Raw genomic sequence first — 23082 nt, 5'->3', positions numbered from 1 at the left:
GCTCTTTGCTTTGTTTGCTGTTTCTGTTCAAGATGTTTCTCACTGTATTTATCATTCAATGCTGTGCTCCCAGTTTTTTGGGTTTTTTTTGTTTTGGTTTTTTTTTTTGTTTTTTTTGTTTGTTTGTTTTTTGGGGTTTTTTTGGGTTTTTTTGGGTTTTTTTTTTTTGTTTTTTTTTTTTTTTGTTTTTTTTTTTTTTTTTTTTTGGTGGTTTTTTTTTTTTTTTTTTTTTTTCTTGGTTTTTTTTTTTTTTTTTTTTTACGTGTGGAGCAGTGTGGATTCCAAGATGGGGTATCAGGAGGAGACAGCATTTCTGTCTGAAGACTTTTCCTGCGATTACCTCATGCAGAGCTGAGGAATCTGTAGATCTTGGTGTTTTCAAACATTTTTTCTGTATGCTTCTGTGGCTTGCCTCTGCTTGATCCACCTGCATATAGAAGAAATATTAGCAAAGCAAATATATGTAAAGGAGGACACAAGGTGATGCTGGCTGCCTCCTGGAATCTTGTTCTGAGGGAGTTCCTGCTGGCCTTGCACAGCATGGACCCAGAAATAGCAGTTGGCTTGGAGTATAGGTGTGATTGCATCTTAGCCCTGAGGGAGGTTTGCTCCCTGGGAGTTGTTACCCCTAAAGCTGCTAAATATTTCCATCTCCTAAACACAGAGCCGTTGTGTGGCTGGTTAGTGCACTGAGAGTGAAATGGGAAGAAACTGAACTACTGGCTTATCTACTGATATCTGATACTTTCCTAAGCCCCCTGAAAAAATTCCTACCTCAATTCTTGTGGTCCTTACTGCCAACAAGGTCCTGGATACCAGAGAGAAAATTAAGTCCAGTATAGTTGCAATAGCATTTTGCTCTCCCCTGATTAGCTCTTCTGTAATATAACTAGTCTTAGTTATATATTATATAGATTAATATATAATGCCCAAATCCTGATCTGTACTTGCAGCTTTAATTTTTTTATTCAGGCATAGATATTGCAATTAGAAATTATTTCTCTTTCTAATAATATTATGAAAGAGGTAATTAAAGGGAGCCTAATTACAGTGCTGAAAGGAGAAGAGGCTTTATCAGTGTTTATAAGGTAACCTGTATCTGTATGAATTTCTCCAAAATATACATCTTGTGTGGTGGAAAATTGTTTTATGAAATTTCAGCATAACTGGGTTTTTGAGCTCTTTGATAGCCTTAGACATGGGAGAAGCAGCAGGGCTTTGGTGAGATTTCTCAAGTCGTTTTAAACTGAAATGTCACAATTTGCTGTCACCATGGAAAAGAGACTGGGACAGCTCTAAGTCAGTTGGGTGAGAAGTGAAAAGAAGTGTTTAAAAACAATTCTAAGTATTGATGTTCCTGTTAGTCTGTCAGAGCACATCAGGCAGGTTTTCCTGAGTGCAAAGTCACAGAGGCCTTGGTGCTGACTGAAAATACTGTAGAACACAGCAACAGCTCTTTGTAACCTGAAGTAATATTTGCTATATACTAATGCTGCTCTGATAGTCCAGGAATGGCTTCTGAAGAGGCTGGAGTCAACAACATGAGAGCCAATGTTTTGTTAGTTCCTCTCCCCACCCTTTTAGTGAGGAACTTCATGTATTATGTCAAACATCCTGGTTATTCTTGTTAATAATGATGCTTTAAGCACTAGGAGTCTGAAATTGCTGTGCAGCATGCAACAAGAGCAGTTGGTTATTGATGATCTATTGGGATTTTCTGATCAGCTCTGAATAAATGCTCCTGGGCTTGCAGGGATGTCAATATCAGTGTGTCAGATCATTCTGATATGTGCTTTATTTGCTCTTGTTGCAGGTCACTGGATTTTTTGCAGTATGCTTTCAACGTTTTCCCAGTGAGTATAATGAAAGTTGGAATGGTTTTGTGTGGTGGACAGCAGGGCAGCTGGCAGCCAGGGGATGGGGGTCTACTGCTCCAGTGAGTCTGCCCCACATGTGTGTGCTGGGCCTGGTTACCCTGGGCTGAGCTACTCCCCTCCTTGGCTGCTTCTGGACTTCATGGAATGCATACCTAAGTCCTCTGTTTATCCTAGAATCCTGGAATGGTTGGGTTGGAAAGGAACTTAAAGATCATCCAGTTCCACCCCTGCCATAGGCAGGACACCTTCCACTAGACCAGATTCCTCCAAACCTTTCCAACCTGGCCTTGGACACTTCCAGTGATGGAGCAGCCACAGCTTCTCTAGGCAACCTGTGCCAGGGCCTCCCCACACTCACAGGGAAGAATTTTTCTGTACCATGTAATCTAAACCTGTTCTCTGTCAGTGTGAAGGCATTTCCCTGCCACTATGTGCTCTTGTAAATAGTCTTGCCAGTTTATGTTCCATAGGGACTCCTCTAAGATGCAGATTTAGAAAAAGAAATGCTTCCAACTCCTTTAAAACCATGTACAGATCCAGACTGAACTTACATTAAAAACAAAATCAGCAAAATTTATTAAAGGAGATGGAGTTAAAACCTATAAAACAATGGTATTAAGGAGATTCATAATATTTACCTACAGACTGAACTGTGGCACTGTGGATTCACAGTGCAGCAGCTGTTTCCCACTCATGCCCCGTGTGATCACTCTGGGGTAACAAAGTCCACTTTCTGAGACTTTCTAATGCACACCAGTGTTATAAAGTCATGTAACAAATAACTGTATGGCAGCGTGCCTTAGAGACAGGCCCTGGGTACCAGAGACACTGTCATGGCCCTAAGAAGCAGCACACTCAAAAACACTGCTTCCTAGAGAGAGCTGACCCAGAAATTTTAAATTTATGTAATTTATCCATCCAACAATGTCAGTCTTTGAAATAAAATGTCACAATGGAATCACCAGATGTAGTAAGGAAGGTTCATCCCATAGTTTGCTTAAAGTGAAGCCATTTCTGAGCTGTCAGTTCTTTGGTGCTGCCCAGGCAGAGCAGTGCTTGGAGGTGTGCAGTATAAACCTCACATTCAGGGCTGTCTGTCCCCTCAGAGGGCTTAGAGAATGCTTTTATTGCCTGCCAATGTCTTTCAGGACAGAGACTTGTGTGTCATCCTGGTGCCACACCATGTCCCCGAGTTCCCGCTGATCCGGAGCTTTGTTCGGGCCGTCCCTTCCTGCCCGTCCAGGCTGGGTCGGGAGCTGTACGTGTTCCACAGGGCAGGATTGCTCACGTGAGTCATGCCTTGGGACAGCCCTGCTGTGGGACACCCCTGCCAGCGTTTGTAGGGAGGGTGCTCTCTGTAAAACCCCAGCACAGTGAGAGGATTCATTTGGGGTTTGTGTATACAGTACTAAGATAGGGAAGATGGACATTGGTATAAACCAGTGGCTCCAAGTTCCCTGGTTGTGGGCCAAGACCAGCAGAGGAGTGTGGTGCTGTGTAGGGGGATACAGTATGGGTAAATGAAGGTGCTATAGAATGTAATCTTATCCCCTAAAGAGTTGCAGCTGAACCAATTACTAAAGATTAGGAGCAGGCCTGATTTTAACAGGCCACAGCTGTAACCAATAAGAAGAGTGTTATAGAAGAGTGGATTGGTTGGCTGAGGGGGAACTGGAGTTAGATGGCTGCTGTGAGGACAAAGAAGAGCCAGTGCTTAGAGGAGCTGCCCACGAGAAACATCAAGGAGGTACGAAACTCTAGCAATACGGAACCTCTGCAATATAATGACAATAGAACTCTTGCACTATAACTACAACAGTGCTATGTTTGACCTTGGGGATGTGGGTCAGGCTGTGTGACACTGGCACCTGATAGCCTGGTATAGGTTTAATTCTTGGAAATATGCTGTAGCTTTCTTAAGAGAACTGTAGCCATGTGTTTTTGGGACATACAGATCACAGCAGGAACACTGTTGAGTATCTGTTTTATATCATTTCTCTTTTACTTTTGGTGTTGAATCATTTATTTCACACCTTCAGTTTCTGTGATGCTCTAAAAACTTCTGTAGGCTGAGGTATCAGTGAATTGCAACACCAAACCTTTCTTGCTGTGATTTCTGTTACATGTAATGAGTTTTCCAAAGTTTTGCTTGCATATCGAGCGTATTCTGGCCCAAACACCGAGCTTAAATTGTGGTATAGTTAGAGATTTTTTTTTTTTTTGGTTTTGGTCCTAATGTACAAAATACTGTGTGGTTTTAGCAAAATACTTCTAGGTTTAATTGTGTACCTAATCACCTCTGGTGGTACACAAATACTTCATGCAAGAGCTGGCCAGCTACTCTTGGACTGAGGCAGAAGCTTTTTGCCCTGGGATGAATCTTCTCCTTCTGGGTCCTGAGTAAAAATCCAGCTGGCTGGAGAGAGCTGCTGGAGTAATTCCTGATAATCTCAGGCCCAGCTGCTCAGTAATCCACCAGTAGGGCTGGGAGTCATATGTCCTCTTGCAATTTTGGGCAAAATTCAAGTTGTTATCAAGGCTCTTTAAAAAAAAGTTACCATCCTGATTACATTGTGCATATTCCAAATGACACCAGTCCTTTCATGAAAACAAAATAGGGTCATCAGTAGCATTTTCCAAATCCCCCTGCAGCTTTGCAGGAAAGTAAGGGAAAATAGCTGCTTATTGAGGTTCAGGATCAGAAAAGCTTTGGAAGAAACCAGAGTTAGCTTTTGGAAAGTTTCTGCAGAACAAAACCCACAGGGTACAACAGCAGATACCTTCTCGGAAATAACCAAAATCTGTGAAAGTGAAAGATCAACACATTGTACTTGCACCTATGGCTTTCAAAAGCATGTCAGTGAAAAGGAAGTCACAGAAAATGGACTAAAAGAAAAGTGGGGTAAGAAGAGGGGAATATGAGGATGTGAAAGGGCAAAGTCAGAAGAGGCACAGGCACAAAATGAACTCTTGATTAGTACAGGTAGTAAAAAGGAATAAGAAAAAGCGTTAAGTACACAAAAAGCAAGAGTGCAGCAAATGGAACTGTGAGTCTGCTACTTAACACTGAAGGAGAAAAAAATAACAGATGACAAGGCATAGGCTGAGGTTCTTAATGGGTACTTTGCCTCAATTTTCACTAAAAGGCATAATAATAATAGTGTCCTTGTCTCTGAGCAGTCAAAGGGCTTGAGCATCTACAATGAGTTAATTCATTGCTGGGAGAGAAATGAGTACAGACCTTGGATAGTCCTTCCTCCTGTTCCATAATCCCAGTGGAGCTGGTAGATCTGCTCTTTTTAAAAAAAGCAGTTTCAACTTTTCCCATGTTCTGTTTTTGTCACGCTCCAGATGCAGCTCCCTGCAGGCACAGCTGCTTTCCCTGGGGCAGGGGTGGGGCAAACCTGGTGGGCTGGGCAGTGATGGGAGGAGTTGGGCTGCAGTGTGAAAAACTATCACTTGTTTTTAGCATTTTAAAAGTTTAATAGTAATCAAATGGTTATAAAAATAGCAATATAATTAGAGTAATAAGAATCTGAACACTTGGGATTAGGACAATACAAGACAATAAAAACAAACAGCTACGGACGTCCAGGTACCTCTTTCTGGGCAAAATAAGCTCAAAAAAGGACACACATTAACAGAGGATTAACCCTTAAAAGCAATAGCTCGTTGCATATTCATACACCTCATACATGATGCATAAATTCCATTCAAACCAAGGATTCTGTCTGGTCAGTGTCAGCTTCTTCTTAATTGTGATGGCATCTTCAAGGCTGAGTGAGGTGGGAAGTTAATTTCTTCTGATAATGGAGCAATAAATGCTCTTTCTCTGAAAGATTTAGGTGTCCTGTGGCTGCTGTCTGTGTGAGTACCTCATTCCTTTATTTAAAAAAAATATCCCACATACATAGTTTCTATTTTAACTACAAAAGTTACATTTTAATTACAAAATTACCATTTACCATACTGGTAAAATGTTAATACAGCACTACTAATCAATACAACATAATACATATAGTAAACATCTGTGTAGAGCCATATAATATGCACTTTTCACAAGAGTGAGCTGAAGCTCTCAGCACTGTTGGGTCTTGCAATCCACAGTGGAAATGTGTGAGAAGCTGTGGAGGCTCAGCTGATGCTCGCTTAGGTAAGGTTTAATTTGTAGTTTAGTAACCAAATGTGTGCTTTTGAGCACTCAAAAATGATCAGTGAATTCAGCTCTGAAATTTCTCATAACATACCAGAATCTTGGTTTTTTTTTAATGGCACCAGTGCTATGCATTAGGCTTGTATTCCACAAGATGCCTCTTAGTGTGACTGAGGCTGAAGAATAGCACATCCACTTTTAAATGGGAAGCCAGAATAACAGGAATAAAAAGATTATACTGTGTGAATCACAACTTTTTGTATGTGGGTAAAAGAACTTATTTCTTGGAACTGAAGCTGTAGTTCAGTTTCTTGAACAGTACTCCACAAGTGTGGGTTGCACACTGTGTGTATCTAGGAAGGGATTCTGCCTTTGACAGACACTGGGAGAGCTCCTCAGATGCTGTAGACTCTGTGTGAAGTGAATTTTCTTCCTCACTACTAGGTGGGAAGGTGTTTGCTAATATTCTGTAAATGAGCTAAGTGCCAGGTTACTGCTGTCTGTAGGTGAGGTGTTCCATGTGTGGCACAGGCATTCTGATACCAGGTCACTGCTGTGTCATTACAAACTGGCACTCCACACTTAGCAGAGGTGTTGCAATCACGTAGGTTTATTCTCATGTGTTACTGCTTGAGGCACCAAGGCCTAACACAAAAATTAGTAATTTTGCTCTCAGAAAAATTTATGTTCTTACTTTACTTTGTACCATGACAGCTGGCTCAGTTTTATTTTTGTCTTTTTGTCATTTTTTCTTGCCTTACCCTGTTTTAATCTAGCTCTATTCCCCATGTGCCACAATGTCTAGCTAAGATTCCATGTTCATTTTATGGTTCTTTGCCTGCCTTTATTTCTGACTTTTAGTCATTTGAAGGCAGGTGGTACCTTGGGTTATAGATTGGGCTGAGTGTTTAATAGCAGATAAAGCAGGAATCTGGAGTTGTCTCAAGTAGGTGCTCTGATTTTTTTCTATTACATGCAATAAGTTCATATCTGCCTTTGGAACAAGTGTCATTTAGCAATCAGTTACAATTTCTGAATGGTGTTGTTGGTACTCCTGAAGGGATATTGTCTTAAGCTTGGCAGTTGTCCTTATTTTGTCACAGAGTCACCTTTAATTATTTTTTTGTTCTTTTTTTAGGTCATTTAATGTAAGAAAAGCAGCAACCAGTGACTTGGAGGGTGTCAAAAGGCTCATTGAAAATCTTAGCTTGAATGAAAATATGTGGAATGACTCAAAGTTGTTCACTGAGACTCGCACGGATCCAGTGAGTATTTGTTGGTGAAATGTGCTCAATTCTGTCCTAAGATCAGGACTGGAGCAGTAGCTGAGCTTGCAGCACTCCTGCAGCAGCTGTACCCAACTGAAGTGTCAGTGAGGAAAGGTCTGTGTGGTCCAGAGTGCAGCCACACACCTGGCTCAAACAGGGCCCTCTTGGGGAGCAGGCTGGTTAAACTGGGATGGTGCCTGGGAACTGCCCTGGGAGGAGAGTGTTTTAACTGGGATTCTGTGGTGAAATACACAGTTACCACTAGGAAGAGATTTTACTGAAACTGGAAATGTTACCTTTACCTTGCAGGACGGGATGCCACTACAGGCTTTTGTAGCACAAGTTTTGGATCAAGTCGTTGGTGTTGCTGTCACTAGGGATGAAATGGTAAATTCAGTTTGTGTTCCATGAGCTCTGTGGTGCTTGCTGCTCACAGTAAGGCTGAGTTTTGTGCTGGGCACTGTACTTATGCCTAACAAAGTGTCTGTAAAAATGCTGCTTGTAGAAGCTGTCTACCCTATGCCCACTATATTATTTCTCTGCTCATAGATAATGATTGACACACAGATGAAAAAAGATCCTGTTACTTTCAAGAAGTTGCTGCTATGCCCTGAAAGTTTTCCTCCTGCACTTTTTTGGTACTTCAGCACAAAGCCATTCTGCCTCTGAATAGGTGTTTAATCACCTCTTTCCCTTCTACTTTCTAAGTCAATAAGCAGCTTTGCCACATCCTGCAAAGAGCAGTAATTATTCTTCTAGATTTGCTTTTATAACTTTTTTATCCAACAGTAGAGTCTAAGTGATTGTGAATCATGTACTTGAGAACAAAAGCCTATTCCCTGATGGAGTAAAAAAAGACATTGCATATTATTATTGAATAGTTAACATTCTCCAAGTCTTACTATTGTGACATTCTGCTAGGACTGAAAAGGTGGATTTTAGGTTGTTCAGCAGTTCTAATGCTTAGTTTTCACAATAGAACAGTCACTCCTGTTTCTGAGAGTAATTCTCTTGATTATATTAAGAGCTAAGAGGACAGATTGAGTGAATAAACGTTCAAAAATATCAGCTTACCACTTCAGCAAGGAAGACTTGTTGGAGGGCATTTCTTACACAGCTCTGTTCTGTGGAATTCCCTTTTTCAGCTGGAGTTTGGTGAGAGGCACAGCCTGGGCTTCTGTGCCTTGAATGCAGAAAAACAATTGGGGTTTTTCCCCCCAACTTGGATGTCTAACTTGTATTAGGCATTATGGGGTAAGGGTTGGGTGTGCATGTAAATGGTAAATAAGGGCAAGCTGCAAGGAGAGGTTTTGGTACAATAAAAAGATTTTCAAGAAAAATCTGTTCAGTCAGTGCCTTTCTATTGATGACAGCTGTCAAAGACACTTGATTTCAGTTTTCAAATGTAGTTCCCTGATTGACAGAAGGTGACTCATTGGTTGGTATTTGCTAAAATCCTGTCAAGGTAGCTGCTGATCACTGCTGACTCAGAAATTGCTAATTTTCCAGGATACTGAGTATATTCGATCACATTATAATATTGAGGACTTCATTAATTTTAATGATCACCAGCAAGAGGAACATGGGCATCTTTTTCACTTTGTCTTGAATCCTGTATTTCATCACTATACAAAATACTTTCTAAAGGAGATTCTTCGCTTGGGTCACAAATCTTCTCTTTACTACCCTATTTATCCAGAATATGTGGAGAGCACGGTAAGGAGAATGTGATTAGTATTTCTTGTATTTAATATTGCCATATTTTGTCACTTTATTTTTTCTTTGCTTCAATGAATGACTGCAAACAGGGATTTTTCTTGTCAATCTGCACCAAATGTACCTTCTTTTCTTCCCACCTGATGTATTCTGGACCCATGGACACAGCTCTTGCATAGCAGGGCTGATCCATGGTGTCCATCAGTGTCTTCAGGAAGTGTGGTGGGAGCAGAGAGTGGAAATAGCCTTGGCTCCCTGCCCAGCACAAGGGTAATGCAGCCTGAGTAAATGCAAGGGGATCATCCTGAACACATCCAGGCGGCTTATAAAAACCCTTCCAAGGGGATTCAGGTACTCTAGGCTGTGTTTCACCAAAATTCAGTGAGACCCAGGCACCTCATTAGCTTTGAAGGGGGGGGCTTGTGTTCCTGCAAGTGTCATGGGAGAACTGAACTTGCAATGGAGAAAATCCATTTCCAAGAAGAAGGTAATTCAGAAGTGGTCACACGTGTGTTTTGTCATCAGTCTCATGTCAGAAAAGGCAGCACAAGATAAAATTTGCGAACTGTCTGATGCTGTTGCCTGTCCTGGGCAATCACCCAAGCTCCTGGCACCTCTGATGGAAACACACAGTGCATCCCAAAGGCAGTTCATCCCTCAGTTGTACCTGGCTGTCTTGAGACAGATGGAATTTTCCCCTGAAGACTGACCACCAGCTCGGGCTTCTGCCTGGCTGGCTGGACTGGGCGCCTGGCATGTAGATGGTGACTGAGATGGGTGCTGTCCTTGGTGATTTGGGTGTTTTTGAACCACCACTGGCTTTCACGTGGGAACTCTTTGACAGGTTAAATTTGGGTACATTTGCAGGAGGATGTGTTTTCCCATGCACTTTTGTGGAACTCTAAGTGTTCCCGTGAGGAGCCAATGTTCCTGTGTAGCATTAGGCTCTCAGATTCTGAAGAGGCACTCACAAAAATGCAGTTTAATGGCACTGGATGGAAGAGAAGCTAAATCTTACCTGTGATTCCAGTTTTGACTGTTTCCAGGCTACCTGGCTACAGAGTTACTCTAAGTTACTTAAGCTTATCTAATATTATTATCTAATAACTGCTAAGTGTGATATTTTACTTAGTTCTCAACATAGTAACTTCAAGTTTTTAGTATTTGTGGGTGGAATGGCACTTCAGTGTAATTTAGTTTGCATTAATGTTAATTCTGTATTTCCTGTAATTCTCCTATTTTCTTCCCTTCCATATTGTCAGTTTTGCCAGAGGCAGTCATGGTGTAATAGACAGATACAGCTATTTCTAATGATCAAGGCTGTTCAGATGAGCATTAGGGTTTTGTTCATTTCAAATTTCTGACAGTTTATTAACATTTATCACTTTGATGAACCAGACATTTCAGTCGGTATAGAATTTCTATATAAATTCATCTCTGTTCCTTGCCAGGCGAGCAAAGGTTAGCAGTGAGCAGATAACACAGCTTAATGAGGTCAAATCAAGCTGATTCATGATCACTATGGAGAAAAATATCCTCCTGGGGAAAATACTTGTGCTGAAAAATCCCATAAACCAAACCACTTGTTTATCTGTCATTCCCACAGAGATAGTAATGTAATTACTCTCATAATTATCTTCATTAGTGTCAGGAATTATCTGCAATTCATTTCGCTGCTCTGAGTATGTTTGTTTATTTGCTGATTTTTGTCTCAGATTTAGCCAACAGAACTAAGAAGTGTGTGTTTGTGAAGCCATGCAGCAGACATCTGCGCTGCACTGCTCTGACATTCTCTCTGCTGAAATATGGATTGCTGTCTTTCAGTTCCAGCATCCCTGTGCTCATTCCCTGACATCTGCCCTTCATTACATGGCTCCCGTGCGGCCGAGACGACAGATTGTCTATCCTCTGCAAGAGCTTGGCGTGAGCGCTCCGTCAGAGCAGGTCTCCAAGGATCAGGTGGGTAACAGCAGTGGCAGCAGGCGGGAGGCACCATGCCAGCTCGTGCAGGGCCTGGCAGATGGGCTGGCATTGACCTCCCAGTGCTCACGGGCTGCTCCTTAATTACAGCAGCCGCGCTGGCTGCCCGATCCCCATCCTGCTCTGCCGCCACGCCCGGCGCACGCGGCAGCCGCTGGAGCAGAGCCCTTCCCGCTCCGCTGCCCACCATGGCAAAGCTTTGTCGTGGCCTCCCAGCGCCTTCTAAATGCTCTGCCTGCTGCTGAGCCCTTGCTCCTGCTGGCTTTATTTAGGTGTTGTGCTCTGCAAGGGGAAAAAAGCAACATCGTGCTGTTGACTCTTTCTGTAGAGATTGCTTCAGTATGTTTTATTTTTCAGTCCCAAAGTCAGGTTTCTTCCATGCATGACACTCTTAAAACACCAAGTGCCTTAACAGTAAAGGAAAAGGTTGTTTGCACTAGCAAATGGTTTTACTTGCAAAGAACTGCGGCCTGAAGATTCTTAATGAAAAGTCTCTTTAAATTTTATTTCTAAAATAACTTACACCCCATTCTCTTACATTTTTAAAATAACTAAAATTTGGCATGAAGGTGATTCCTCAAAAGAGTAGCTAGTGAAGCTGAAATATTAGGAAAATCACAATTAGTGATGAGTTCTCTCAGTAGGTAGTCGTAATTTTGTGGAGAAACATAATTAGGGAGCTTTATGTATGTCTACTAACTTCCAGTTGGCTGAGATGGGCTTCCATATAATATTTTTAGAGCTGTCCTTTTCTCAGTTAGTCAGTAGGTTTTGGCACCTAAAACTCCTCATTAGGCAGCAGCTGGCGAAGCAAAATCCAGAACATGGCTAAGGCTGTTGGTCTGGGTTCGGCTTTGTTCAACAGCCTTCCCTTCACATGCACATTCCTGCCTTTCTCTTATCTGCAGAATGGACTCTTGCTTTTCTTTAAACTGCTTCTTATTCTTAACTTTTAAAGTGACTGCTCTCTTCCTAAAAGAGTTCATCTTAGCATTTTTGTTAAAGCTGGAAAATCACAGACATCCTGTGTTTGAAAAATTTGCAAGTCTTTTGTCTGTGTGTGTTCTTCCTGAGGTTTTCTGAGCTTCTCCATAGGCAGTGGCATAATGGTTTGAAATCTCAGATTCAGAGTTCTGTTTAATAGAATGGGTGAAATTTTTGCTAGGAAGTTATACTGGAAAAACCCCAACTCAAGGCCAGCCAAGTATCCATGCATCTGCCTCTACATGAATTATAGATTTTTGACAGACTGTGCTCTATCAGAATGGACATCTGGGGCTAAGTGCTGGTTCGTAACTTGAGGATAAAGCTAGTCTGCTGCTACTGCTGGCTTCTCTGAAATACCAAGAACTAGAAACCATATAAAGCTAAATTGACTCTTCTGTCGAGTGAATGAAGCGACCTTTGGCCACCCTACGTTGGGAAGCTGTGTAACATAAGGAGCAGGCTGCCATGGGAAACTGAGTGTACTCATCAGAAAGGAGGTGGTGCTGCTTTTAGACCTTGGGTTGCAGCCAGGCACAAGGCACTTGCCCTCTCTCTGCTCAGATGCCTCGTAAAGGAAGATTGATCCCCATCAATGGTCTTGCACTACTTGCCCAATACTGTAGTGAAGTTACAAATAAACTCAGGTGTGTCTTATAAATGAATATAACTGAGTTTCAGTAGGCACAATAATATCTTTCTGCCTTTTTGTAGTGATTAAAAGGCTTCTCAGATCGACTGTAAACAGTAAGGTGCAATCTGTGAGGCAGAGAACAACTTGTCTCACCAAGGAGATAAATGTGCTAGTAGAATGGAAAGGCTGAGAAGTGTCACCTTAGGAAATACAGTGAGATAAGGTGAAACACATTTTGGTTGTAGAATATGCCAACGGGCTGGAAAATGAGGGGAAAAGGACATGGGAGAGCAATGTTGTGAGCGAAGTGTGGAGAAGAGAGGGAGAAAGGTGAAAGGCAGACAAAGAGCCTGGAGTAGGAATTAGTGGGAAGATGTCTGAGGCCAGCACCTGCAGAGGAGTAAGGAGAAAATGTCTCCTATCATCTTTGTTTTGGTGGTTTCAAATGAGACCAGGGCAGGATCTTGCAAGATGTTTGGATTGGACAGGCAGGAATTCCAGGCATTTGAGACCACTCCTCATTTCTTTGTCCCATGTCTCTATACCAGCTCACCAAGCTGGTTTAAACCAAGGGGGCTTTGCCCTCTCCTATTTGAAAGCAGCTCCTTTAGAGGTGAATCTGTACCCACTTGGTTCCCATGAGCTGGAGGGCAGGTTATCACTGTAATTGCTGCTTTAGAGTGGTCTGTAGTAGTGGTGGGATTTGTCACATGAACTACAGGACAGGATTGTAAATGAGGATTGTAAATGCAAGTTGATTTCAGAAAATATAAAATTTTCATTGATTGACTGCCCTAATTGGTTGCTTGAGTATCTGTTGCTGGTAATGGGGATAATTGTGGTGATATTCTTGCTTTGATACCCACAAGATGCCCCTTGATATCAAGTAATCAACAAATCAACATCTGCCTCTCATCTGTTGCTTTTTCAGCTGCCTTCCTCTTGTTCCAGCCCTCTTTGAGCTCTTGCTCCCCTTTTCTAGCTGCAGAGTGCCTTTTTCCCCAGTAAGAGCTTGGGGCTGAGCAGCTCAGCAGTTCTGTGTGGGGGCACAGCTCCTGATTTGTGTGTGGCTGTCTGTGGGCTGTCAGTGGCTCTGTATCTCAGTGCAGGTGGGAGCCCTGGGGCTCTGTCAGTCACTGTCTCCCTGGGACATTCCAGCCTGCCTAGGGCACAAAGGGAATTCAGTCATAGATGCAGATCCAGGGCATGCATGGACTCTTTCCTGCTTCCTTCTTCCAAAGCCAGAAGAGAGACCATCTATCTAAACCACAGAAGCTCTGCTCTCAACTAATTCCCAAGCACTGCCAGTCCACATGGATCTCATCTGTGCTGGAGAGGTGATATTTCTGCAGGTCTGGATCGATTGTTACAGAGAGATGAGCACAATGTGTGGCAACTTGTTCTTGTTGTCCCTCCGTCAACTTTCTCTGTTCTTCTATGGTGTCTGGAAAAACCACCAAAGGGGAAGTGCCACTCCCATGGATTCCTGGCCTGCTCCCTCCTGTCTCATACAGGGAGCATGAGCTGTTTATGTGCTTTTAAAGGAAGCATAGATCCTTCCTCCTGTGGGTTGTCTGTCAGAGCTAGGTGTCAGCTGGAGAAAGGAGCTCCTAAACTCCAGGAATTTACCCTATAACTCCACAGCCAACTGTTGCCTGTGTGGCCATTTAAATGCAGTTCTCCACTCAGCCTGTTCTCTCCAGGCCCTTGTGGCATTTCCCCTGGTTCAGTCTTGTTTCTGATTTGAGACAGGCTTTTGGTGTGTGTTGTGGCTTATTGCTAAAATTACTGACTCCAGAGAAATACAGAGCTTAGGAGCTCTCCCTGCTCCTCCCCTATTTGCCATCCTTTTCATTCATGCTTTGCTGTAGGTTTTAAGGCCATCACGTGTTTTTTCACTTACTCTTTTAAACCACAGCTCTGTGCTGCTTCATCTTTGCTTCAGAAACCCTGTCACTCCCCAGGCAGTGGCTCCATTTCCTGAAGGGCTGTAAATTCTTCCTTATTTTGAGATTGGAAATACATTTTGGAATTATATTTTGCTGCTGATTTTGTGTGTCTGTTCCTACCAAACTCTGTCTCCCGTTGCTCTGCTGAAGAGATTTGGATAAATTGGGTAAGGCTAGTCTGAGAAGGCATAAATCAGGAGATGTTAAGCTTGCCTCCCATTAAGTCCTGCAGCCCTCTGGAATGACACAGTTGCTGATTTGCATTTGGTCCTGAGGTGTCCAGACTTCAGAATACCTGTTGAGCAGCAAGTGTGGCAGAGGTGCCACATCCTGGCTCAGAATTGCATCAGCCACACATCTGCTCTGCTGGGGTTCAGGGCACAGACCTGACAGAGCTCCTGCCTACTCATTAGATCAAACACTTTGTACAGCTGTGCCAGAGCAAAAGGAAATCTCTAATTTTTGTGTTCTGGATCAGCAATCAGTGCTGGAGTGCCAACTGGCAGGAGATCCAAAGATCCAAACTCTTAATTCCCTCAGTGTTAAAACAGATTAGATTATTATTCTGGTTCGCACATCTGTCAGTCACTGCAGTCATGTTACACAAAAAACAGTGGGTTACAACAGAATCCTGAATATCTTATAAAGTGCTGCTGGCCTTCATGATGCATGTCATTATTGGTGGAGTAGAAAGCTATAGGTAATGAAATAATTCTTAATTATTTCTTCATAAATAAACAATTTATAAACTTGTTTGCTTTCTCACCATCTGGGAGCATTCTGTTCTCCATCTGCTTCATGTAATTATCAATGTAAGGGAAGAATAGGTGATATAATTAACAAGAATAACTGATCCACAATGAAGAACAAAAATGGCACACATCTGTTGAATTATTTCCTTGTTTTTGCCCTTTTATTATTTTTCATGCTATTGGGTTTATTATGTTTTTATTTCATGGCTGCATTCAAGCTGTCAGGCTCTATTGCACAGTTTAGAATTGTTTTTTCTGCTCCAGCTCATAAAAAGACAGAACAGTTGCTGAAGCCCATGAAGTGTTGTATAAATTTAGTTAGTTCAGTGTGAGGTTCAAATAGAAAATGGAGGCCAAGGCACTGCAAAGTCAACAGTTTCCAGTGCAAGTGTGGTGGTATTTTTGTGTTTCTCTGATTCCACAATGATGGTTATGGTAAAGGCTATGAGTAAATGGCCTGAGAGCAGTTTAAAATAATAATTAAAACAAGAACATGAGAGGACAGTAGATGCTAGCTTTTAGATTCATCCTAGAACTAGTTCCATTTCAACGTATGTTCACAACTACATACTCAAATGATTTGTGAATGTAGGAGCCATCCTGGATGAGATTCTCTATTCTCTGAGCTTTTTATGTCCATTATAAAATTTATGTCCATTATAAAATTTCAGGACTTTAAAAGAATATGTATTTACCATGCTTTGTAAAAAGAAAAGGAGAAATTAGCTATCAGATCAAAACAGAAAAAAATCTGAAAGTTTTTGAACTTGACAAACTTTCTCTTGTGGGAAAGCTTGTTTAAAAAACAAAAATGAAACTGATCTATAGGAGTGTTTCTATGGAAAACTCATCCCTAGATGCTGCTGTCCCCTCCAACAAACTCCCCGGGCTCTACTTTATTTACTTACTCTCTGTGGCTTCTGCTTTCTGGTGTTTAGACCTGTTCATTACCAGCTCTCTGAACCTTTCATTAGTGCCCAGACTGAGCAGAAGCCTTTACCTTGACCAATGCAGGCAGAGGAACAGAAAGGACTCAGAATTGATAATTTGACTGTTAACAACACCTTGCTGTCCAGTCCCAGCCAGTCTACAGCATGAAAATTTTAGCTGAGTTGTAATTCAAAGGATTTAAAATGAAATTTTAAAACATGGGGGGAGAGGCTGTTCACAGAGGCTGCCACAGAACAATCTGTTCTGAGCAAACAAAGTTCCCTGCTTCCAGCTGCAGCTGAGAGTGCAAACTGCATGGTTTGTCACCTTATGCGTCCACAGAAAAATGTCAAGAAGGTGGAGAGGGAGAGGCACAAGTTCTGTGAAGCAGCAGATGCCAGGGTGGGCATATACTTCTGCTTTGAAGTATATGCCCATCCTGGGCACTGGCCATTCCCTGTTCTGGTCTGCTGGCATGACCACAGGAACAGCCAGCTCTGCTCCTGGAGGTGTTTCTGGAACAGCAGAGCCTGGAGTAACTCAGGGGAAGCAGTCACTGCTATTTTACCCTCTGTCTGCCTTGGAGCTAAGTGTGTGCTGGCTTGGTAGCATACCTGTAGCAAATAAAGGTGCATTCTGGCAGTTTCAGTTCTATTTATGTGCAGTTGAAGCACTGGAATGTACTGAATGTAGCTAAAATGTGGAAGGTTTTTCAGGGTTTGGGGTTTATTTTCATCATCAGGCCTCTACTAAGATAAGCTCTCTGCTGTATTTGCTCTTTAAGGAGGATGGACAAGAGATTTCCCTGCATTTTAAATATCAAGGCTCATGTATCAAAGTTAAAATGGCAGAGTTCCTTCATGTTACAATTTATGTGTGGATGCTGGGATTACAAACAAAGGCTTGCTGTGGATAGTTTTCACTTAACCAGGGGAGTAGTATTAAATTTTAAAGCTGTAACTGTTGCTTAAAATGTTCATGTGCTTCAGTAATGAATTTTTAATGCTTTTGTAGTATGTGCATGGATGAAAATCCATTATTTATTGTTCTTCCCCTTGACTGGTGAAGGTGATGGTTTTATGGCACCAGTAGGCACACAAACAGGCGTTCTGAAGTGAGGCTGATAACAAATTTCCTCACTGTAAATGTCAGTGGGGTTTGTGTGATGCTGACATTACATTTTGTTTGGAAGGCTGAGTGTCGCACCGTTGTGGGAGGCACCAGATGGCATCATTAACAGGAATGTTTACCACTTATGTGCATGTGTGAAATTAAAAGTAAGATGACCTATCTTTGTTTTGAAAGTGTGGTGTCAGTGCTGTACAGGTGTTAATGACATTTGCAGTAAACTGAAATAGGCACTTGTGCTTACAAACAGGTCAGACTTGGCTTGAAGCTTTTTCAAAGCTGTTTGTTAGATTGATAATTCCAGTTTATAAGGAGGAAACAACTATTTTTGCCACAGAAGTCTGCTTTCACTAAAACATGATTTGCTGACCCTACAAATCAATCTCCCTTCATATCCTGGACTGTTATTTGTTACCTCATGTTCATTAGTTTCAGTATGAAATGTTAAGATTTTTATTCTGTTTTTTTCAAGCTTTTAACTTTATACCTCTCATGTTTTTCAGTTTAGTATATTTGAATTGCTGCCTCTGATGCCCTGAGTCTGTAAGTGAGGTGCCTGTGCCTTCTCTTGCTCTGGCTCTGCTCTGTTGCTGGTGGGTGTTTGTGTGTGTGGGCACTGCCTGTGCAGGCTGGCTCAGTGTGCCCAGAGACCAGTGCAAGCTGCCCCTTCTCTGCTGCCCCTGTGCTCAGGCCAGGGGTCCCTGTAGGGTTCCTTTCCCCAGGGAATGTCAGGCTTGCTTCTCTCTGAGGGATGTGGAGCTAATGGGGTCAGACCTTGGCCAAAGCCCAAGTTTGTATTTGCCACTCTTTCCTCTTGCCTTGAAGAATAAGCCATAGACAGGTGACCTGGGAAGCAATGGCTGCTGTCAGAGGACTAGAGCCAGCCATGTGCTTTACCCCCTTGCCAGCTGTAATGCTTTGATTGAATTCCTGTGCCTTCCTGTCCTTCCCTTTCTTCCCAGAGAAACAGGGGAGAACTGACCTCTCTGAAAGTGGCACCATTCTGAGTTCATTTCTTTGGCCTTTGAAGCAGAGCAGCAAGCAGTAGTCAGGTCCTTAGGTGAGTGTGAACTGCCCAGCCCTCTCTGGGCTGGGGATCCAAATGTCAGTGCTCAAAGGGAAAAAGAGCATCTTTTTACCGTGGTAACTGTGGTTCTGTGAGGAAATTAGAGATGTGTCCATGCTCTGCTCTCTTCTGCTGCTGGTTGGAGTCAAGCAGGAAATGCTTGGTTTCATATGGAGCCATAGGGACTGGCATGTGATTGGTTATGAGTATAGAGGCGGCTTTTTCCACAAACTGAAGATCAGCGTTTACCCACATAGGCATAATAATGGTTTAATAATACTGACTTCATCCATAAAGGCTTTGGGGATCTGTGGATGAAAATATTCTGTAAAGGTGAGTTATCTGTCCAAGCCACAGTACCTAAAGAAGGGTTCTTTGATGAAGGCAAAACAATTAAGGCTGCACTCTTCATCACTGTTTCTTTTACTTCTGTTTCTGATGTTTTTTATAAATCTGTGAATGCTTGGAAACAGTTTCTGAAAACATGTTTGCAGAGATTTCTAATGAGGCTTTTTGGAATGTAGCTAGTATTTAGAAAACAATTCCTAATGCAAGCTGGAAAAGCTTGCATTTTCCAATCAGTTTGGTTCAAATCGCCTTGGTAAACACTGATGTTTCTTTTTTTAACTTGTGGTTCAAATGGAGCTTGAAATTAAAATAGCTTTGTTTGCTCACCTTCTTGTTTGCCTGTCACTGTCGCTGAGCTCAGCACTCCTCTGCTAACAGCTTTGTTAATTGCTTTCACTGCTTCTGGTGGTTTTTGCAGTAACAGCTCAGATCATGTGGATCCTCCAGAGCGGTAACTATCACTGGGATTTCTCAGTAATAAATGTTGGAATAAAACAAAAGCACTGCAGGCAGATGTAGAATCCCACAAGCCAGGGCTGGGAGGGCCCCTCCAAGCAGTAGTGAGGGAGCAGTGAAGACACCAAGAACACAACAAACGAGGCTGCCCCATGTTTGCCAGGCAGTGCCCCAAGCAGCCCTTCTGAATGTGGACCACTGCTAGGTGCTTGAACTGCAGCCAACACTTCAGTGCTTTTAGCTGGGCAAAGCCCAAGTCCTCAGGGTCTAATAAAGTCAAGTCTGAGTTTAGTGGGTAGAGCTGATGGCCTTAGAGGTCTTTTCCAAACAAAAAGAATTGTGTGATGCTGCAAATTCTGCAGCATTATGGAGCCTCAGAGTGGACTGCAGCAGCTCTGACACCACTGAGTGTTACTGGGATAGACTTTCCAGTGCCCAGTTCAGAACACAGTGCTATTTTCTTCCTGTCAGGGCCTAAACACTTTTTCCAAATTTTTGGTTTCATATTTTTGGGTGTTCAATTTCCATGATTTTGTTTGTTAGAACAAAGCTAATGTAAACCCTGACCTATTGTAGAACAATTATTATAAATATATGTTGAAAACCTACAGCTATCCCAAGGTCCAATATTTAAAATCAGAACTAAAAGGATCCTCAGAATATTCTGGATGTGTGTTTATACCATCAACATTTAATGTAAAATTGTGGATAAATGTACCATGAATCCATTCCCAAGGCATGTGCAAAGCAAACAAAAAAGCTGGATGTGAAGCTGTATGTGGTTGGAAAGTGCAAAGGAAATAATGTTTGCTGAAACCTAATCAATATTTCATGACTCTTTTTCCATTGGTTGCTTGGGGTAGAAGGATGTGTGAATTGTGGATGGCATAGATTAATCCTGCTCTGGCCCATGTTGTGCTGTGAGAATTGTAAGTGAAAGCCGTGGTTCCATGAAGGGGATGTGTTGTCACTGTCTGGGGGCTGCATCAGTGCTTTAACAAGGTCCAGTGTGAAGGCTCAGTGATGGCACTGGCTGTCTGTGTGCAGGAATAGCCCCATGGGCTGATGCCAAGGGCCACCACTGCCACCCCTGTCCCTCTGCACCCAGACAGGAACAGCATGGGGTTAAGGGGTGCCAGTACCCCAAACAATCATCTGATAACCAAAGGAAATCCTCCTTTCTACATATGCCTTTTCTACCAATGGCAATTAATGCTTTTTGCCTTGCATTAGTTAATGATTGCTGGTTTATTTAATAGATTGGATACAAAACAAACATGTTAGTTTGCTATTGACCTGTCAATTATGATGTCTGATTACCCCTCTGGGGAGCACAGGTAGCTGTTTGTCCTGACATTTTGTTAAAATAGGTGGTATTATGGGACCAGTCCATCTAATTCCTCACTCCCTGGGGCTGTTTAGTGTGCTTAGCTGCAGCAAGGTGATTTCTGGAGCATGACAGCTGTTGGTGCTGGGGCTGTTGTGTGGGGAACAAACCAGGTTATATTCTGCTCATAGGCTGCCTTTGTGTCACTGATACAGGAGCTGTTTTGTAAATTAGACAACCCTTTGCAGGAAAATTGTATTCCTGCTTTCATTGCTGCAGTGCATTAAAATAAACCACCAGCCCAGCAGCAGAAGGAGATGTTTGGGCTTGGCGTTGCCTTGAGGCCTGTTGGGTTTATGCTGTTTGCTGCTGGCATTCCTGCTTATTTTCATTGATTTGGTACATTACAAGTAGTTTCTTTTCATGGGTTTTACCATTTTATTAATTTATTAAAGGCTGCATTTCAACACAAATATCACTTAATCCTTTTTCCTCCAGAAGGAGGAAAACTCTCACTTTTCTAGCAAGTTACAAGTCTGTGTGTGCAGCAAAACTCAGCCTGTCAGAATTGCTGTCTGCCAGTCCCAGGAATGTGAATTCTGAGGTGAGGGCACAGAGTCCTCCATAGCTTATTGTGGGACTGGGAGAGCTCCACACGTGTCAGCAGAGCAACAGCTCCTGTAGCTGGGGCATAACCATTGAGTGTGTTATAAGAAATGCAGTCTGAGTTTGATTTTTAAGTCGTGGGGGATGTCTGCAATACTTGGCACTGATTCTTCTCATTTCCTAAAATCTCTTCTGAAGACATACACTTCCAGGGAAATACAAAGGGCTTTTTCAGCTTCTGAAATGTGGAAATGTTACAGATGTAGTCTGTATTATTTAATTTATGATTAAAACCCTTTTTGCTGGCAGATCCTTGTGTAAGGAGCGTTCAAACATTTTAAGGCCACTGGGTTTAAATGGGATGATGGAGGTTCTCTGTAGGGACTTGCCTGTGTCCTGTGCAAACTTGGTTTGGAGTAGCAGGGTGATTCTGTCCCTCACCCAGGCACCCTTCACTGTGGGCCTGTGCTGGCTGCCACACAGCTGACCACCATAAAGCAGCCACCTTGAGCTGGCATACTTTTTGAGATATCTTCTGGAATTTTCCCAGGGCAGTCCAGCCCCTGAGATGAATCTGGCTCACCACTGGATGTCATCATTGCACTGTGGTGAAGTGCAGCTCAAAGAACATTTATCTGGCAGTAAAAAATAATGTTGCCTGACCAAAGGTGACATTTAATTTTGCCACATTCTGAATGACTTGCTGTGCAGTCATGCTATTGGGCAGGGAATTGATCCATAATGCTTCCTTAAAGGGAGCAGGACAGCACTCTGGTGAATTACACAGTGTAGTGGGGCTGTGCTGAAACCTCAGCTGTGGAGCCCCACCAGTGCAAAGACATGGCACTGAAGATCTCTTGGGGATCTCAATGTGCTATGTACTTATTGAGAAGGCCCATATAATTACCACAGCTTTTAAAGAAAGTACTCTTCATCTAGTGAGTTACTCTGTCAGCTGATATCTAGAGAATATATTTCTACTGTACTACCATAGGAGGAATTTAGAGGACTTAATTTTACTGGTGCTGTCTCCTATTTGTAGTAGAGGAAACCCTGTTAGAAGCCCTAGATTGCTTCCTTCTTGAGTGCCACAGCAGGAATTTATAGGAGAAGTATCTGACAAATAACAAAAGTGGCTCCATTTTGTATTGGTCTTCCCAGTGCATTTATGAACCTGCAGTTACCCATTCTGTGAAATGGGAATATAGGCAACCCAGAGAAGTAGGAAAAGTGCAAAGTGTGTTGTACCATGAGATGGAAAGTATTTCCTTGTCTTTCATCAGAAATTTGAAAGCTAAATATAGTCAAGGTGAAAAAAACCCGCAAACCAACCTGTCAAATGCAATATCATCTCTTGTCTCTTAGCTGCATATTTGCTTTGAGAATCTCTATTAGGTAGTGAGACCCAGAGACACATGGAAAAAACCCACATGGAGTTTATTCCCCTAGCCAGAATGTGCATGAAGTGATGTGGAAGCTGAAATTAGTAACTACCAATGTGGCAGTAAGATTTGTGGCTGGAGCACTGGTCCCAGTGGCATTGAGCTCCTCTTCTATTTGTGTGGCAATCTGGCTTTCCAGGTAGCTGCTCTGCACTTAAGAAAAGAGAGGGATAATTTTGGAAAGGGAGTTTTCAATTAAACACACAACCACTCAAACTTAAGTTCCTAATTAATTTACAAGTAAAACCATTTCCATAAATAAATCAGCAAGAGTAAAAACTGCTCCAGGAAATATAAAAATGGCCTTAGCAGTATGTAAATACCAGTTCTTGAGGTGTTTGATAAATGGCAGTGAGTGATAGCAGAGGCAGTGTTTTGTCCTCTCCTGCAAGGATTACAGAGCATCTTACTCAGGAGAAACCAGACCATTCAGCTCTTGTAATTTTCTGTGACCTATTAAACATGC

General features: G+C 42.4%; 1 protein-coding gene across 14 annotated transcripts in view; it reads left to right on the top strand.

Annotated features, from left to right (window-relative positions):
- The window catches only part of CFAP61 (cilia and flagella associated protein 61), a 98204-nt gene that overhangs the window by 18972 nt on the left and 56150 nt on the right, over positions 1-23082 (top strand). For 13 of the 14 annotated variants that reach the window (XR_012579397.1, XR_012579396.1, XR_012579395.1 and 10 more), the window contains 6 exons: positions 1814-1853; positions 3026-3165; positions 7169-7295; positions 7608-7685; positions 8808-9014; positions 10839-10973. Coding sequence is in view for 1 of the 14 variants with exons in the window: in XM_074536758.1 (XP_074392859.1) it covers positions 1814-1853; positions 3026-3165; positions 7169-7295; positions 7608-7685; positions 8808-9014; positions 10839-10973 (727 nt within the window). In the remaining 13 variants the exon portion in view is untranslated. The remainder of the gene's footprint in view (positions 1-1813; positions 1854-3025; positions 3166-7168; positions 7296-7607; positions 7686-8807; positions 9015-10838; positions 10974-23082) is intronic. The other variant, XR_012579399.1, reaches the window with a different exon arrangement.

This window comes from Zonotrichia albicollis, chromosome 3 (assembly GCF_047830755.1).
Source record: "Zonotrichia albicollis isolate bZonAlb1 chromosome 3, bZonAlb1.hap1, whole genome shotgun sequence".
NCBI classification, from domain to species: Eukaryota; Metazoa; Chordata; class Aves; order Passeriformes; family Passerellidae; genus Zonotrichia; species Zonotrichia albicollis.
Note: the sequence above shows the minus strand (reverse complement) of the source record. Positions and strands in the feature narration are given on the sequence as shown.